The following is a 17,036-nucleotide window of genomic DNA, read 5'->3' on the forward strand; positions in this document are numbered from 1 at the left end:
TACTCGTCGTCCAGTCGCACCTGACCTTCCACTCGCCGAAAAATTGGCTCATGGCCGGAGTCGCCAGGGTAACGTCAATATGTGACGACCCCCATGACGTCCAGTAGGTCGGCGACTGTCCGGAAGCGTTGAAGATCTTCCATCCGCAAGCGCGGATGAATTCCTCGAGCGTCGCGCCCCTATCGTTCACCTTGTGGTCACCCCACATCGGGGATCGCGCGTTGGCGTCCATACCTACCAACAATCTCTTCCCCCTCAGCGAATGAAACACTGCCTTGAGGTGCCTGAGGAGCCCCTCAAACTCGTCGCTGTACTGGATGTAGCACGATGCGACGTAGAAGGAGAAGCCGGGTGCCCGCACATCCGCGCACGCACAGTGCGCGGTGCTGAGCTGCGAGATCTCCAAGATATGGAACGATGAGTTTGAGACAGCCACTGCAGCCCACGGACGTTCCGAGCGTGCAGCGGCAACCGTCGTTCCCTGCCCTAGACCGAGAATGGCGAAGCTCGAGCCTTGCTTCCGGACGTACATTTCCTGCAAGAGCAGGACATCCAGTCGCTTCTCGGCTACGAGCTGACGGACTTCGCCACTAACCACAGCTGAACGCCTCATGTTCAGCTGCATAACCTTAATGCCCGTGGATCTTAACAATTGAGAGGAATCGACAGGAACTGTTTAAGGGGGCATTGCGAGCGAGCGATCACGATTCGCGAACGCAAACGCGGGCGCGGACGCGGACGCGGACCCTACACCGATTCCTACTGTATTTTGCCTCACTCGATCCGGCGTGGGCATCTCGTCGCACCTAACCAGCCTAATCGAGACAGCACGAAGGCTGCGACCTTGAGGCGAAGCTCCAACGGCGGTAACCCTAGCCACCGTCGCGCCCGCCGCAGACGCACCGGCTTGGAAGTCATCACGTAGCCCATCACTGGATGACGACCTGGGGGGGGGGGGCATAATCCCCCCATGCCGGCGCGACGTTACCGATCCGCCGCAGGTAACGATATTCCTCCTTGAGCCCATGATTAGATAATTCGGGGGTATATCGGGACTCCCTAACCCGGCGGCCCTTCAGGCATGCTGCTTCCAAAGAGGGAAAGAAAAGAAGAGAAGAGAGGAAGAAGAACAAGAAGAAGAAAATGAGAAGAAAGGGGTCACAGTGGGGATGGTCAGAGCCATGCCTACATCACACTGCTCCCCTGCGGGCCTGAAAAAGAAATATACCCCCGGTTCCGTCGACCCTGCCGCGGGGAGCGGAGGGGCGCAGGCTCCGGTAGGTTGCTGTAGCGGCCCCTGCCTTCCCTCCCTGCATCAAAGATGCATCGAGGGGAGGCGGAACGCGATAGGTAAGGGAAGAGGAGGAAGTGGAATGTTTGGGTTTTTCGCCGCTAGCGCCATGGCGGTCCCGCCCAGGTTCGACGGCCGCGGCGCCGAGCCAATTACGTGCTCGCGGCAAGCTGTGTTTTCTGCTGTACCTGAAAGAGAAGAATACCCCCGGTTTCGTCACCCCTTTCGCCGAAGCGGAGGGACGAGGGGCCCGGTAGATTGTCACGGCAGCCCATGCCCCCCCCCCTCAATCACGGACGCAACGAGGCGGGACGGAGGGCGGGGTCACTTAGAGTAAAGGAAGAGGAGGGAGTGGAATGTTTGGGTTCTTCGCCGCTAGCGCCATGGCGGTCCCGTCCAGGGCCGACGGCCGCGGCGCCGAGCCAATTATGTGCTCGCGGCAATGCTGTGTAGTTCTCCTGCACCTGAAAAGAAAAGAGCCCCCCGTTCCGTCGACCCTACCGCCGAAGCGGAGGGACGCAGGGTCCGCAGGGTAGGCTGCGAGGCAGCCCCTGCCTCCTCCCCTACATCATCGATGCGGCAGGGGGAGGCGGAGGGTGACGGACTGCTCAAGTGTGGGATAGCTCTCCGAGAGATGTAGGGAAGGAAGAGAAAAGGGGGGAGAATAGCGACGCGGCTGGGCGGTACCTTTTTCGGTACCAGTACCCGGCCCAACTAGGCTGTCTGCACGGTTTCATACCGCTCGAGCCGCTCAGGTACCGGTCCTACCAAGGCGTCGCCCTGTCCTGCTCCCGCTGGAAAGGGAAGGAAGCGGCACGGCCGGGAGGTACTCCTACTCGTCCCAGTGCTCGGACGGTGTGGACTGTTTCTGCGGATTTCATACCGCTCGAGTCCTCCGAACACTGGGGTTCGTGGGGGGCGCCACCGTTCCCGTTACCGCTGGGAAAAGCTCGTCCTTTCTTGGCCCCACGTCTCACCATGGACTAGGCACATGAGCGGGAAGAGTCCGCCCTTTGGGGCGCACGGACAGCCAGGGCCCCGTCGGACGTCTGGACGAGGCGGCGTCCAGACGTTGCCCGACTACGCGGAGATGAGGTTGGCTAATGGGAGCAGCGGGGAATCCTCAAGGCATGCCTAGACCACGCCGCTCCCTTTGAGAGTCACTACTCCGGGACAAGTGGACGAGGCGGGCTGTATTATCCTTTCGAAAAACTCACCCGCCCCGTCCAGAAGACATATCATCCTATATGCTAAAGGGCTGTCCCCCGGCTGGCCCCCCTTTCTGAAGAGGACCAAATTGGCCCTCTTCCAGGGGCTGGGGAACCCCGGTCCTCATACAGGAGGTGAAGAGCCGCATTGCTCGACTCTTCACCTCTGCCTCCTTCATCGCCACGCTGTGCCTGGGATACCGTCGGGGCCCGACGCCCTTTTGTTGGCGCCGAGTTTCTTGACGGCCCTGTCCATCTCCACCTTGGTGACTCCGACCGACTCTTCCTCCCCGTCTGGGGGGAGCCTCGTAGGGGGGAATACAGGTTTCCCCCCATGGAAAGAGGGCCCCTACCACTTCATCGAGGAAGTCGGGGTCCAGGGACGCCGTTCGAGGGGGCGCCCAATTACACAAGCGTCTTATCACTATGTGATAAGGGCGCCCCCATGAGTTCCTGTCGATGGTGGAGATCAGGTCGTCCCAGGCACGGGCCTTGGCCGTAAAGATGGCCGCTTTGAGGGCGCCCCGTTTTTCGTGGTAGGCCCCCTCGGCGGCTATCCTGCCCTCACTATCCCTTCCCCGCCGATTTATTTCTCGCCTGGCTCGGCCGGCGGAGCGCCGAAGTTCGACGATCTCCGACGACCACCAGTACACGGACCGGTGGGGATGCGGCCGAGATCGGGGCATGGCGGCATCATACGCCACCGTCATCATGCCCACGATTCCGGCCGCCTCAGCCTCAATGGAGGACCAGGTCGCCGGTGTGGGGCCCGGGTCCGTCCATGTGGCCGCCGTTAGGGCGGCCGCCAACCTGTCGCGGTCGAGCTTATGAAGGGCCCATTTTGGTGGCCGGGCACCCCCCTGGCCGCGCCTCAGGAGCACCTCCTCGGGTGCGGCGACCAGTCGGACCACGATATATCTGTGGTCCGAGGGGTTTTCACCCCTGGTCACCACCCGCCAATTCTGGATCAGTCGGGCCGCCTGGGGAGACGCTAGCGTGACGTCGATCACTGATCTCCCCCGCGGCCCGACGAAGGCGCTCCTACGGCGCCTGTTAATTACATAGAGGCCGTGAGACGCGACCCATTCTTTCATTGCCTCGCCCTTTCGACACCCGGCCGAGGACCCCCACAACGTCGATTTGGCATTGAAGTCCCCGGCCACCAGGAACGGCTTTTGGGGGCGCCTCGACATAAGGTCCCCCAGCCGGTCCAGAAGGCGCTCGAAGTGGGCGAGATTCCACGAGGGTGGGTTAGCTCCGCACTCCTCCAGGTCCTCCCCTATCTTCTTCGCGGGAGAAGGGCCCTCTACTGGGTTTTTCCTCTCCCGCGATGCGATCCTCTTACCGGCCCCGGTCCCCCGCGGTTCCCTCTGCCCCTTTGGGGCAGGGTCCACCGGAGAGACCGAGGTCTCAGCTACTGGAGCCTTTCCTTCTAGTAGGGGGGAGGCTCCTTTTCCTTCTCTGGAGGTGCGGTGGGAAAGGTGTTGGAGGCTTTGCGCCTCCTCCTCCCACCCTTTCCCCCTTTGCCCCGCCTAGCCATTTGGCAGGCGGGGCCTCCCACTTTATGGTCACAGGGCTGCTTGGCGTCGCGGCACACCGGACATGTCGCCGGTGCGTCGCACGCCGCGGCCCTCTGGCCGGCCGATCCGCAGTGGTAGCATAGACCACTGCGGTCGGCCTTACTCCTGCAGAAGGCCCTGACGTGGCATTTGAAGCACTGGAGGGGGCGGCTGCTCAGGGTCTCCACGCGGACGGAGGACCACCCAACGCGTATGCGTCCTCCGTCCGCAATCTTTTTCGCGACCGCAAGGGGACACCGTAACTAGAGTGTCCCCATGCAGTCGGGTCCAGGGCGGATCTCTCCGGCCTTAATTTCTACGGGCCCGCAGCCCCCGGCGACCGCCACCGCGGAGATTACGTCCTCCACGGCGGCCGCGTCGCCTAGGTCCCGGACCCGGATGTTGGCCCTCTTCGTGAGGCGCACTATCCGCACGTCCCTTTTGTCGGCGAAGAGCCGGACCGCATCCAATCTCCGCGATAGGAGATCGAAAGTATCGCCACTAAGGTAATACCCTACGTCCAGCTACGTCCAGCTGCAGTCTTACCGACCGCGTGCACTGTACTATCTCGAAGCGTAGCTAAAAAATCATCGCAAGAAGTTGTCAACGAGAATTAAAGAGACGAGACGCCGAGAAACATCAACAATGCAAACTCGCGAATACGCGACACTTACACCGTCCGCGTCCCGCGTACCACGCCTCACATCTCGCGAGCCGCGATACTCGTAAACAAGCCTCTGACAGACAGTATACAAACGACCAAAACCAACGGCGTCGATACGCATTATTTGATGTAGTTGTAATCATCATCAGCTGATTATTTAAATATATTGCTAAGTTGTTACTGAAAACACTGTTTCTAAATTATTCCGTCTATCACGAACCCGAACCAACGAGCGATCCGAAACGCGACGTATCGCGGTTACAATTTCATCAGACGCGTATATCGCTTCGTTTATAAAGAAGTGGACATACAAAATCAGGAACATTGATTCTGAGTATGAAAACTTCTTTTACAACAATAAGTACTTTATCACCGATTTTGAAGATTCATACCTTTGCGTAGTTTGTTGAGTGTCTGGCAGGGACAATGTTAAGATAGGGTTCAAGGCGAAGATTTATTGTAAAAAAATCTAATGCGCCTGTAACGGCACCTCCTGGGTGGTATGGAAGACTCATATACCCATGTGAATACATTAGTAATCGTGACTGATTATAAATGTTTACTTATTACTAGAGCTTATTAGATCTTAGATTATGAGATTTAGGGTTAATTGCTTTGAAAACATGGAGATATGTTGAAGGTTACTAGAGTGGTTCGAGCTCAGTGATGTAATAGCTAGAATTGTTGGGTTCGCAGTTTATGCGATTTAAAAATTTTATAAACATTTTTCTGATAAATAGGCCTCGACAGTTTTGTAGAGAATTTATTCATCAAAAATTAAAAAAAAATGCATCTAAATCGGTTAAAAATTAAGGACTTTGGACATTTTGAGCAGTAAATTTCTGAAATGCTTACTGTGCGCCGGTTTCTCGCAAGCAAAACCGCGTAGTGGGCCCTATAAGAGAAAGCGCGCCGGCACCGAGAGGCACTCATTGTCCGACGCTAGACTTCGACCTGCCGGGGCGAGCCGACTAGCACCTTTTTCGCTAGAGCTAGTCGACGCATCCGAAGCAACGATTCTCCGACGAAAACCAAAACTCCCCGACTAAGAGAATCAAGAACGTTGGACACCGCAAACCGGTGTTTTCACGCCGAAAAACTCCCCGCACATCCAAAGAGTCACTCGGATTCCGTCGCTGCTCTGAGGAGTGACTCAGAGTATGGGCATTCACAAAGGCCGCAGTGTTACGCCATTGTCTCGAGAATTGACTCGGGGCAACGACCACCGGTTTCGCCGAGAGGTAACTTGGCGATGCGGGTCAATCAAGTGGCGTGGAGTAACGCGACACGGCTTGCGCCTCCCCTCGAACTCGAACGACTTCTGAGCTATCTGACGGAAAGTATATTCGAAGAATCGAACACCATTACAATATCATTTATTTTTTATTAATACTATTTGTTCTTTTTTTATAAAAAATGTAAATCATATATTTAAATCAGTCTAATTAAATATACCAGGTCTGTAAATATGAAACCGCAATTTGCCCATAGATGGCCCTAGCTGTCAATGTAGTTATCGTCAAACCGCGTCATTGGCGCCATTTCCTTGTTGACATCTCTGACAAAGATTTTCAACTCACAACAATACAAGTTTCAAACAACAGCATTGTTTGTAATAGCGTTGAACATGTCGAATTTTGTGTCTGGAAACTACGATTTGCGGACAGCATTGATTTTCTGTTACCATTTGAAGAAAACTGCTGCGGAATCAAATGTTTGTCGAAGCTTACGGTGAGCATGCTCTTGGTAAATCACAGTGCTTTGAGTGGTTTAAAAAATTTCAAAGTGGCGATTTTGACGTGAGAAACGAAGAACGTGGAAGACCACCGAAAAAGTTTGAAAAGAGCGAATTGCAAGTATTGTTGGATGAGGATGACACTCAAAAGTAATAACAACTCGCGGATCAATTAAATGTGACACGAGAAACCGTCTCCATACGTTTGAAAGCCATGGGAAAGATCCAGAAGATGGGAAAATGGGTTCCACATGAACTGAATGAAAGACAGCAGGAAAACCGAAAAACCACTTGCGAAATGCTGCTCGCCAGGTACAAAAGAAAGTCATTTCTCCATCGAATTGTGACTGGCGATGAAAAGTGGATATATTTTGAGAATCCTAAGCGTAAAAGATCATGGGTAACTCCAGGCGAACCATCGACATCGACTGCAAGGCCAAATCGCTATGGACGGAAGACAATGCTCTGTGTTTGATAGGATCAGAAGGATATGATCTATTATGAGCTGCTAAAACCTGGCCAAACCGTTAATACTAAACGCTACCGACAACAAATGATCGATTTGAATCAAGCTTTGCGTGAAAAACGACCAGAATATAAAAAAAGGCAACACAAAGTGATTTTGTTTCATAATAATGCACCATCACACACTGCAAAACTGGTCAAGGAAACGATTGAGGTGTTTAGTTGGGAAATACTTTCGCATGCGGCTTACTTACCAGACTTGGCTCCGTTCGATTACTATTTATTTGCATCGATGGGACATGCACTTGCCAAGCAGCGCTTCACTTCTTACGAAAATATACGAAAATAGCTCGATGACTGGTTTGCTTCAAAAGAGCAACAGTTTTTTTGGCGTGGCATCCACAAATTGTCAGACAGGTGGAAAAAATGTATAGCTAGCGATGGGCAATACTTCGAATAAAATATTTTTTATCATTTTCATACAATAAACGTGTATTTTCTATACAAAAATTCCGGTTTCATATTTACATACCTGGTATAATCATGTTGACCAATTCAATATATATTTTTTTAATATCTTTGTTCTGGATATAAATCATTGTTATATCCCGAAATCGGAAATATAAAATAAGGTAAAATTAGAATTCTATATATTTTAGTAAACCACAATACGTAATAAAGACACTTATGTAGGGCCCTACAGTTATCGGCAGCGGCCGATGATATTTGCGACTCTACTGCTACAGTCTAGCGTTTCCCTCTCCCGCAAAAAGACCGAAAGAAAGGAAAGAGCGATAGGGGCAATATAGTGACAACCGCGAAACTAGCAGGACATGTCAAGGTGTATTTGGCGTTAATAAATAATTACTAATAATACAGAGTGTGTACATAGCAAATAAGAATCCCCTTTATCTGAAGACCAGCCGTCCTACAACTTTAGAAGTGGGATTTCCCGCCGAAATCGAATATAAGCATCGTGGAATGGGACGTCCTACAACAACAGAGAAGACTCATGCGCCATATTCAATATGTGACCGAAGTTTGCAAGTTTAGTGCGAACAAAGGGAATAAAACTAACGCTGGCAAGAGACGGCAGAAATTTGGAGGCGAGAGAAAATGAGTGTAAGTGAATGTGTGTAAGAGGCACCTCGCGGCTTTGTGTGCACAAGGAGGAAATCGTCATTGTTCGTTGCGGCGTACACCTGTAGTAACATGAATTCCCAAGAATTAAGTGTGGCACAGCTGAAACAAGCGTTGAAACAACGCCGATTGAAAACGAGTGGGCGAAAAAATGAGCTCATAGTTAAGCTTCAGGATGCAAATCCCACCGGCGGGTGGATACATAAGGCCTGTGACGACGCCTCCGAATCGGAGGAGGAAATTGTCGTTGAACAGGATAAGGCGGTCAGCAACCAAGGAGAAACAATTGACGGTCGGGAAAAAGCAGCGAGTGGACGAAACGGGGACGCTTACACGCATGACCGACATGGGGACGATCTGGATCGTCGCGAGCGCCATCTAGCGGAGAAAGAGAGAGAGTTCATGCAAAAGGAAATATAAATACTAAGGCGAGAAAATAAATTGTTACGTAGATCACCTATAAGCGCAATGTCGGTAGATTCGTTTACCACTATCGACATAAGGAGTGTTGGCAAATTATTGGGCGACTATAATGGATCAGGAGAGGACTTCCAGCTATGAAAAGCCCAGGTTAACTTGCTGCGCGAGACGTATGAACTGACTGAGAGCGCGGCAAAGCTCATGGTCGGATCAAAGAAAAGCATAACGATGGTACCAATCCCGAGCGGAGCATCTATCGATGAGCCTGGACGACCTCCTTCAAGAGATGGGTAATATTTTCGAGCAGCCTATGGGGCGAATGGAATTGCGGCCCAAATTCAATGCGAGGAAATGGAAGAAAGAAGAACTTTTCAATGAGTATTGGCACGACAAGATTATTCTGAGGAATCGTATATCGTTCAAGGAAAACGAGTTCGTTGCGTACCTGGTTGACAGCATACCTTCGAACATTCTGCATAACCAGGCACGCATGCAGTCTTTTACCAACGTGCAAGCAGTACTCAAGGCATTTAAAGCAATCTCGCTAGCACCGGAGGTTACCAGACCAGGCTCCAATACATTGTCACGAAAGAATGCACCGGGAAGACCGGGAAGATCACCTTGCTATCCGCGGGGGTCAGGCGATACCGACGACAAAACCAATTGCCCTAGGGGCTACTAAATGTTATACTTGTAGCCAAACAGGCCATTATTTAAAGAACTGCCCGATGAAGGAGAAAATAATGGATGGAAAAGACGACAAACCGAAAAAGATCCAATCAGGTAAATTGGGCAAACGACAAGTCGGAACTATCCGTGAGAACAGGAACAGCAGATCCAAATGCTCCACCGACGGAGAATACGACGACAGCGAAGTCCACCCAGAGTAGGAAGAAATCTGCGTAATAGATTTAGTAACTGTCATAGATTAGAACAAAACCGTCTAAACGAATACCAAAGGTCTATTCGATGCGATATTAAAGGTACCGAGTCATTTTCTTGTATTTTGCAAATCGATATCGGGTGCCCGATCAATCTTATAAAAAAGCAACTAGTTAACAGTAAGCTGCTCAAAAAAGCATGTCGCGAGTGGATCAAATATTACGGTATAAATAAATCTAGACTTGAGGTATGGTGCGAACTAGTGTTAGACGGTTAACTAGCGTTACTAAGTCAATTGTTTTCGGTATAGTTGACAATAACACGATGACTAGTCACACTTTAAAGGGACGCTTTAAAACTGTTCAGAGATCGGCTAAGTAATAGCATAGAATACAACGAGGTCAAGTAGATCCTTAGTTTAGACGTCGATTGCAATAGTCAAGTCGAGCAGATTTATATAAATCCCGAGATTCCGTAAATTATCGTTCAGCGTTCAAGACTATCTTTATTGAGTCATATTGTCGTCCCGCTGAACCTAAGGTGAAAAGCGAAGCTACCATTAGTGTAAAGGATAGCCAAATTGTCCAGTTTAGTCCTCATAGGTTAATCTTTGCCGATAAAATGAAGATGCAAGAAAAATTAGAAAATCTACTGAGTCGAGGCATAATTCGCAGGAGCAAGTCCGAATATTCATCGCCTATTGTATTGACTCGGAAGAAAAATGGAAAGATACGGATGTGTGTGGACTATCGCGCCTTAAACAAAGTCATAGCACGCGATAATTACCCTCTTCTTTTAATTGAAGACCAGCTCGACACGTTGAGAGGTAAACGATTCTTCGGCACGCTTGACCTTAAAAACGGGTTTTAAATGTTAAAATGTCGCCCGATTCAATAAAGTATACATCGTTTGTTATGCCAATGGAACAGTTTGAGTACGTGCGAATGCCTTTCGGTTTGAAAATAGGCCCCTAATGTTTTCAAAGATTCATCAATGATGTTATGTCAGAATTTTTTAGAGAAGGCGTCGTCGTATACATGGACGACATTTTTGTGGCTAGCGAAGATTTAGCTTCTAATTTAGATACACTTCGGAAAGTGTTTACAGTTTTAACAGAAAACGGGTTCGAACTGAGATTGGATAAATGCTCGTTTCTATGTACCGAGATCGAATATCTAGAATATAAGATTAGTGTTGAAGGGATAAGACCAAATGATAGAAGTGTGGCCGCTGTGCAGAACTTTCCCGAGCCCAAGACGACAAGAGAGTTCCAGTGTTTCTTCAGACTAGCGTCATACTTCCAGAAATTTAGCCGGATTTTCTATTATCGCGAAATCTTTATACGACTTGCTCAAGAAGGACGTTAACTTTACATTTGGAGCAGCAGAAAACACCGCCTTCCATTGGTTGAAAAGGATGCTAACAGAAGCACGTACCTTGTTTATCTATGATAGTAAGGTGTACACGGAATACTATGATGCTAGTGTCCAAGAGTTCGAAGCAGTTCTGATGCAGCGACAACATGATAAAAAAATGCACTCTGTTTTCTATTTTAGTAAACGTACCACCAAAGCGGAAACTAGATATTCTAGATACTCTCCACTCGTTCAAGTTGGAGACCTTAGCGATAATGTATGCGTTACGCCGTTGCCGTATCTATCTACAGGGAATCTGGTTCGTTATAGTTTCCAATAGTGCGGTTACTCGAACATTAGAAAAGCGAGATATAAACAACCGCATCGCCAGATGGAGCCTTGAGTTGCAACATTTCGATCACAAAGTGGTTCATCGCTCGGGTGTGCGCATGGGTCATGCCAATACCCTCAGCTGATCTTTCGGTATTCTAGCAATTGAGGACAATCCTTTTGAGTGCAACCTCATTGTCTCTCAAAGCCGAGATCCTGTGATTAGGAGGATTATAGATAAACTCGAAAGGTCGCAGGACTCTAACTATGAGTTACGTAACAGTCTTGTATATAAAAAGCACTGCTCTAAACTATTATTCTTAGTCCCTGCGGGAATGGAAAGCCATGTTCTATTCCATTATCACAATGAAATGGGCCACCTTAGCGTTAGCAAGATGATTGAATCAATAAGAAATTCTTACTGGTTTCCTCTTATTCGGGAAAAATGTGAATCTTATATCCGTAACTGTCTTAAATGTATAACTTTTTCGCCAACTTCAGACAAACCAGAAAGAACTCTATACTCAATACCTAAAGGGTCAAGCCCCTTTCGAAACCGTGCACATTGATCACATTGGGCCCATTGACAACCAAATAGCCGCCAAAAAACATATTTTCCTAATAGTAGACGCCTTTTCGAAATTTGTTCGCTTCTTTGCTACGAAAACCACCAGTGCAAGGGAAGCTATTAAATGTCTAGATCAGTATTTACAGTGCTACAGCAAACCCAAAGTCATTATTTCCGATCGCGGTAGTGCTTTCACCTTTGCCGGTTTTGAGAAATTTGTCAAGACAGGTGATATAAAGCATGTCAAAGTTGCTACTGGATCTGCCCTAGCAAATGGACAGGCGGAACGCATAAACCACACAGTACTCTTTATGCTTTCGAAACTATCAGATAAGGTTTCTGGAAAGCATTATTACCTTGCTTTAGTTGAAATCGAATACGCCCTTAATAACTCTGCCAATCGGTAAACCGGACAAACTTCTAGTCAACTCGTCTTTGGAATCGAAGTTCGTGCGTAGATAAAAGAGTTAGTATCAATCACCAATCTTCCCAGCGACAGGTATATCCAGATTAAGCGTGTTAAAGCGGTTGATACAATCGCGAAATCGCAAACATATCAAGAAAGAGCATTTGACGCCAAACACAAGGCTTCGCATACCTATAAAACAGGAGAATTCGTAATAATCCGAAATCACGATACCACCCACGGCGTTTTCAAAAAGTTGCTTTCTAAGTTTCGCGGTCCATATTAAATTAAGAAGATTCTCGAAAACGATCGGTACGTTGTCCACGACCTTCCGGGTCTTCGAAACACCCACAAGCGTTATAAGGGTATCTGGGAGGCGAGAAACATAAGACGATGGTTAGGAGCTCCACTCAAGCGTACCTATCGTTAATCTATGTCCTATCCATATTTATATCTGTAGCGTTCACACATGTATATATTGTTATCTACTCTGTTATCATAGCGCATACCTATATTATAAATTTATTGTTAAGTTCTTTATTCGCTTTCAAGATTTATGCGTTTAAGTTAGCCTGACATTTATATGTTTATCAATTAACTACTCGATTGGGATAGTTTTAGTTGCGTACTACGCCCATACTATTGCTCTCAAATTAGATCACACATCTTATCCAATTCAATATATTCAAATGTAATGGGCATGTTTGAGGGTTCAAACTTAGTCAGGCTGGCCGAGTTGTAGGAGAACGTTCTGATTCTTGACAAGGTTGGGTAGTAACCCAGATAACAAAATGTTTTCACAGTGATATCATGGCGCACACAGTGCGTATAATCCGCATGCATGCATGCATATTATCATACAGATGCGTCCTCATATGAGACCCATATTGCTCGCACACGTGCGAGGTCATATGAGTCTCCACTGGACGCATCCTATACAGCACAGTAATATTGAATCAATGTTGCAAAAATGTTGAATTACAACAATATTAATATTGCAGCAATATTAAGGGGAAAAGCGCGCTCGGTTTTGAATGGAATAGAAGAAAATTTAGATTTTAAAGAAATTTGTTCGCGGTTAGAATTGCGTTTTGGAGAATTGGAGTTGTTTCAAAATTTTTATGCTCAATTTTCCAATAGAAAACAGAAATTTGGGGAGGATTTTGCTTCGTTCGGTTCGGAATTAGAACGTTTAGTCCAAAAAGCATATCCGGAATGTTCTTTCGAGATGAGAGAAAAAATCGCTTGTGCACAATTTTTAATTGGATTATCGGATGATTTCGTGAAGCAAACTCTTCAATTGGAGAATGTTATTTCTTTAAGAGTTGCTATAGAAAGGGCAAAAGTCATTAAAAATATTCGAGAAAATAATTTTTCTCATTTTAGAGGAAATTTTAAAATAAATTCAGAAAATAAAAGGAATTTTGAAAGAAGATTTTCGGGGAGAAATAATTTTAATAAAAATAAAGGGGATTTTGGGGAAAGACTGTTGATAAAAAAGAGAATGTTATTTATTCAAGAGAAAATTTGTTTAGGAAAAGAAATAATGTTGGGGAATGTTGGAACTGTGGAAGTTTTTCGCATTTTCGGGCGGAATGCCCGACTTTGGTTAATGTTTCCGAAAAGAAAAGGGAAAACTAGATTTAGTCGAATGGGTCGGGACCATTTCGACTGGAAAAAGTAAATTCCCGATTAATTCTGGTGTAGATCAGAGTAAACAAGTTAATTTTTGTTATGAAGGATTTTTAAATAAACAATTTTGTAGATTTAAGTTGGATACGGGCTCAGATGTTTCTGTGGTGAATGAAAAATTTATTAATTGTCCAGAGGAATTTTCTTCGGAAGTTAATAGTTGCTTATTTTATCCTACAGGTGAGATAGTTCCGGTTATTTGTCAAATTAAAGTAAATGTTCAATTGGGAAGAATTGTGAGGGATTTTTCTATATTTGTTGTCAAAATAAAGGATGATTGTCTTTTGGGAAAAGATTTTCTATCTTTATTAGATTTGGAATCTTGTTTTCGTTCTGCGTTAGGAATTTCTTGTGAAGTCAATGTTCAGGAAAATTTTGCTTGTAGGCGGATTATTCAAGAAAATCGAATACCAACGTTTCTATCTGAATTATTCGAACAAGATTCAAAGAATTTGAATTCTCAGCAGAGAGAGATTTTTGCAGAGTTATTAGTTGAGTTTCAAGATGTATTTTCGGATGAAATTGTGGCTGGAAATTGTGGACTTTTGGAACATAAAATCAAATTAATTGATTCTCGTCCCATTAAACAGGTTCCTCGTCGAATTCCTTTTCATTTACGTGCGGAGGCGGATAAGATTATTGAGGAGATGAGGAATAAAGGTATAATTGAGGAGTCTCAAAGTCCTTGGGTTTCTCCGGTAGTTTTAGTTAAAAAAAAAGATGATTCTATTCGTTTTTGTGTAGATTTTCGTAAACTAAATGCTGTTACAGTAAAAGATTCTTTTCCCATTCCTCGAATTGACGATACTATTGATCAATTATCAGGGAATTCTTGGTTTTCAACTTTAGATTTGAAAAGTGGTTATTGGCAAGTGAAGATTGATCCGAAAGATAGAGAAAAAACAGCTTTTTCGATAGGGAAAGGATTATGGCAGTTTACAGTTTTGCCAATGGGTTTGTGTAATGCTCCAGCGACTTTTGAAAGACTGATGGAACAAATTTTGAAAGGATTATTACATGAAATTTGTTTAGTCTATTTAGATGATGTGATAGTTTTTGGGAAAACTTTTGAGGAAGTAGTTAAGCGTTTAAGGACTGTTTTTCTTAGATGTCGTATTTCTGGAATGAAATTAAATCCTAAAAAGTGTGTTCTTTTAAATAATTCGGTTAAGTATTTAGGTCATGTTATTTCTGATAAAGGTGTTTCTACGGATCCTGAAAAGATTTCTGCTGTCGCTGATTGGCCGATTCCTCAAAATAAAAAGCAGTTACGAAGTTTTCTTGGATTTTGTTCTTATTATCGGAAATTTGTAAAAGGATTTTCTATTATTGCTAAACCTTTATTTGTTCTTACAGAGAATCAATCGAAATTTGTTTAGTCTCATTGTTGTCAGGAAGCTTTTGAAAGTTTAAAGAAAGCTCTAACTACTTCTGCAGTGTTGTCATTTCCTTTAAAAAGTGGTGAATTCATTCTCGACACGGATGCTTCAAATTTTGGTATCGGTGCAGTTTTGTCTCAGGTTCAAAATGGTCAAGAAAAAGTTATTGCTTATTTTAGTCGTATTTTAAATAAAGCTGAAAGAAATTATTGTACTACTCGTCGGGAATTGTTAGCTGTGGTAGAATCTATTAAATCTTTTAATCATTATTTATATGGTCAGAAGTTTTTGGTAAGAACGGATCATGCTTCTCTTAAATGGTTATTATCTTTCAGGGATATTGAAGGTCAATTGGCTCGTTGGATTGAGAAGCTTCAATGTTATAATTTTGAGATTTGTCATCGTAAAGGTTTGTCCCATGGGAATGCGGATGGCCTTTCAAGACGTCCTTGTATCAAGGAAAATTGTAAATATTGTGCTAAAATTGAATGTAGCAAGGAGAATGATAGTGGGATGGTAGCTCGGATAGTTTTGGGGGAAGAATTTCAAATAGATTGGCGGAAGGAACAGATGAAGGACTCTAATATTTCAATAATTTTACGGGGAATTGAGTCTGGTCGACGTCCTTCAAAGGAAGAAGTTTTTGAAAAAGATATTTCGGTTAAAATTTATATTTCTCATTGGGAGAGTTTAGTTGTTAAGAATGGCATTTTATTTAAAAAATGGGAAGCTCCTAATCTTAAATCTTCTCGTTTACAAATCATTGTTCCTCGTAATTTTATAAAGAAGATTTTAGAGGAGGCTCATGATTCTCCTTCCGGAGGACATTTTGGAGTGAATAAGACTCTTGATAAAATTAGGAGTCGTTTTTATTGGGCTACTTGTAAAAAGGATGTAGAAGATTGGTGCAGATCTTGTAAGGTATGTATTTCAAAAAGAGGTCCTTCAAGTAAAGGCAAATCTCCTTTACAGGTTTTTAATGCGGGAGCTCCTTTTGAACGCCTTCAAATGGACATTTTGGGTCCTTTGCCTTCAACTTCTTGTGGGAATAGGTTTTTATTAGTGGTAGTTAATTGTTTTTCAAAATGGGTAGAAGCTTTTCCTTTAAAGAATATTAGATCCAGTACGGTGGCGGAAGTTTTTGTGAGGGAAATAATTTCGAGACATAGTGTGCCTTTAGAATTACACACTGATCAGGGTAGAAATTTTGAATCGAAATTGTTTCAGGAATTGTCTAAGTTGTTAGGTTTTAGAAAAACTAGAACTACTGCTTTTCATCCACAGTCGGATGGCCAAGTTGAGCGTCAACATCAGACAATTCTTCAATATTTATCTAAGTTTATTTCAGGGAATCAGAAAGATTGGGATCGTTGGGTTTCCATGTTTTTATTGGCTTATAGGACTTCTAAGCATGAGATAACAGGATTCTCTCCTGCAGAGTTATATTTTGGTCAAAATTTGAGGTTGCCTTTGGATTTGTTTTGTGGCTCTCCTCCTTCGAGTAATTATTTAGGGAACAGTTACATTCTCAATTTACAGGAAAAGTTGAATGAAATTCATCAGTGTGTTAGGGATTCTTTGAAAGTCAAAAGTGCTAAGGTTAAGATGCGCTATGATCAAAATACGAGATGGTTATCTTTTAAAGAAGGTGAAAAAGTATGGTTGTACACTCCTCGTAGGAGTTTGGGAAAAGCTCCTAAACTACAAAGTTTTTGGGAAGGACCTTTTGAGGTAGTTAAAAGAATTAATGATGTAGTTTATTGCATTCGCCGTTCTAAAAAACATAAGAATAAGATAGTCCACTTGGATAGGTTGGCTTCTTATTTCGAAAGAAATTGATTATTTTCGTTGTCATTGAGTAAAATTTTATCTGAGCCCGATTGTAAATAATTTATTTATTAAAAATAAGTTTAAGTGGTTGAACATTTGCTCTTTTCTTTTC

General features: G+C 45.1%; 1 protein-coding gene across 1 annotated transcript; it reads right to left on the reverse strand.

The window, feature by feature from the left end:
* Nucleotides 1-2,534: 2,534 nt before the first annotated feature.
* LOC116853210 lies at nt 2,535-7,467 on the reverse strand. Its single transcript, XM_032834163.1, has 4 exons — nt 7,455-7,467; nt 5,115-5,136; nt 3,561-3,960; nt 2,535-3,479 (listed from the first exon to the last, which is right to left on the reverse strand). The coding sequence occupies exons 1-4, from the start codon at nt 7,465-7,467 to the stop codon at nt 2,535-2,537; spliced, it is 1,380 nt and encodes a 459-aa protein (XP_032690054.1).
* Nucleotides 7,468-17,036: the final 9,569 nt, after the last annotated feature.

The sequence above is a fragment of the Odontomachus brunneus genome, unplaced genomic scaffold (genome assembly GCF_010583005.1).
Source record: "Odontomachus brunneus isolate Ranch 3 - 2012 unplaced genomic scaffold, Obru_v1 Obru_scaffold_288, whole genome shotgun sequence".
Classification (NCBI taxonomy): Eukaryota; Metazoa; Arthropoda; class Insecta; order Hymenoptera; family Formicidae; genus Odontomachus; species Odontomachus brunneus.

Bases quoted from the DNA above. Each gene is read 5' to 3' on its own strand.
- LOC116853210 (XM_032834163.1), bottom strand. The intron at 3,961-5,114 runs GTATGAATCTTC...CCGCACCTCCAG, and splicing joins ACTCAACAAACTACGCAAAG to AGAAGGAAAAGGAGCCTCCC. The intron at 3,480-3,560 runs GTAATTAACAGG...GCGTCTCCCCAG, and splicing joins TCGCGTCTCACGGCCTCTAT to GCGGCCCGACTGATCCAGAA.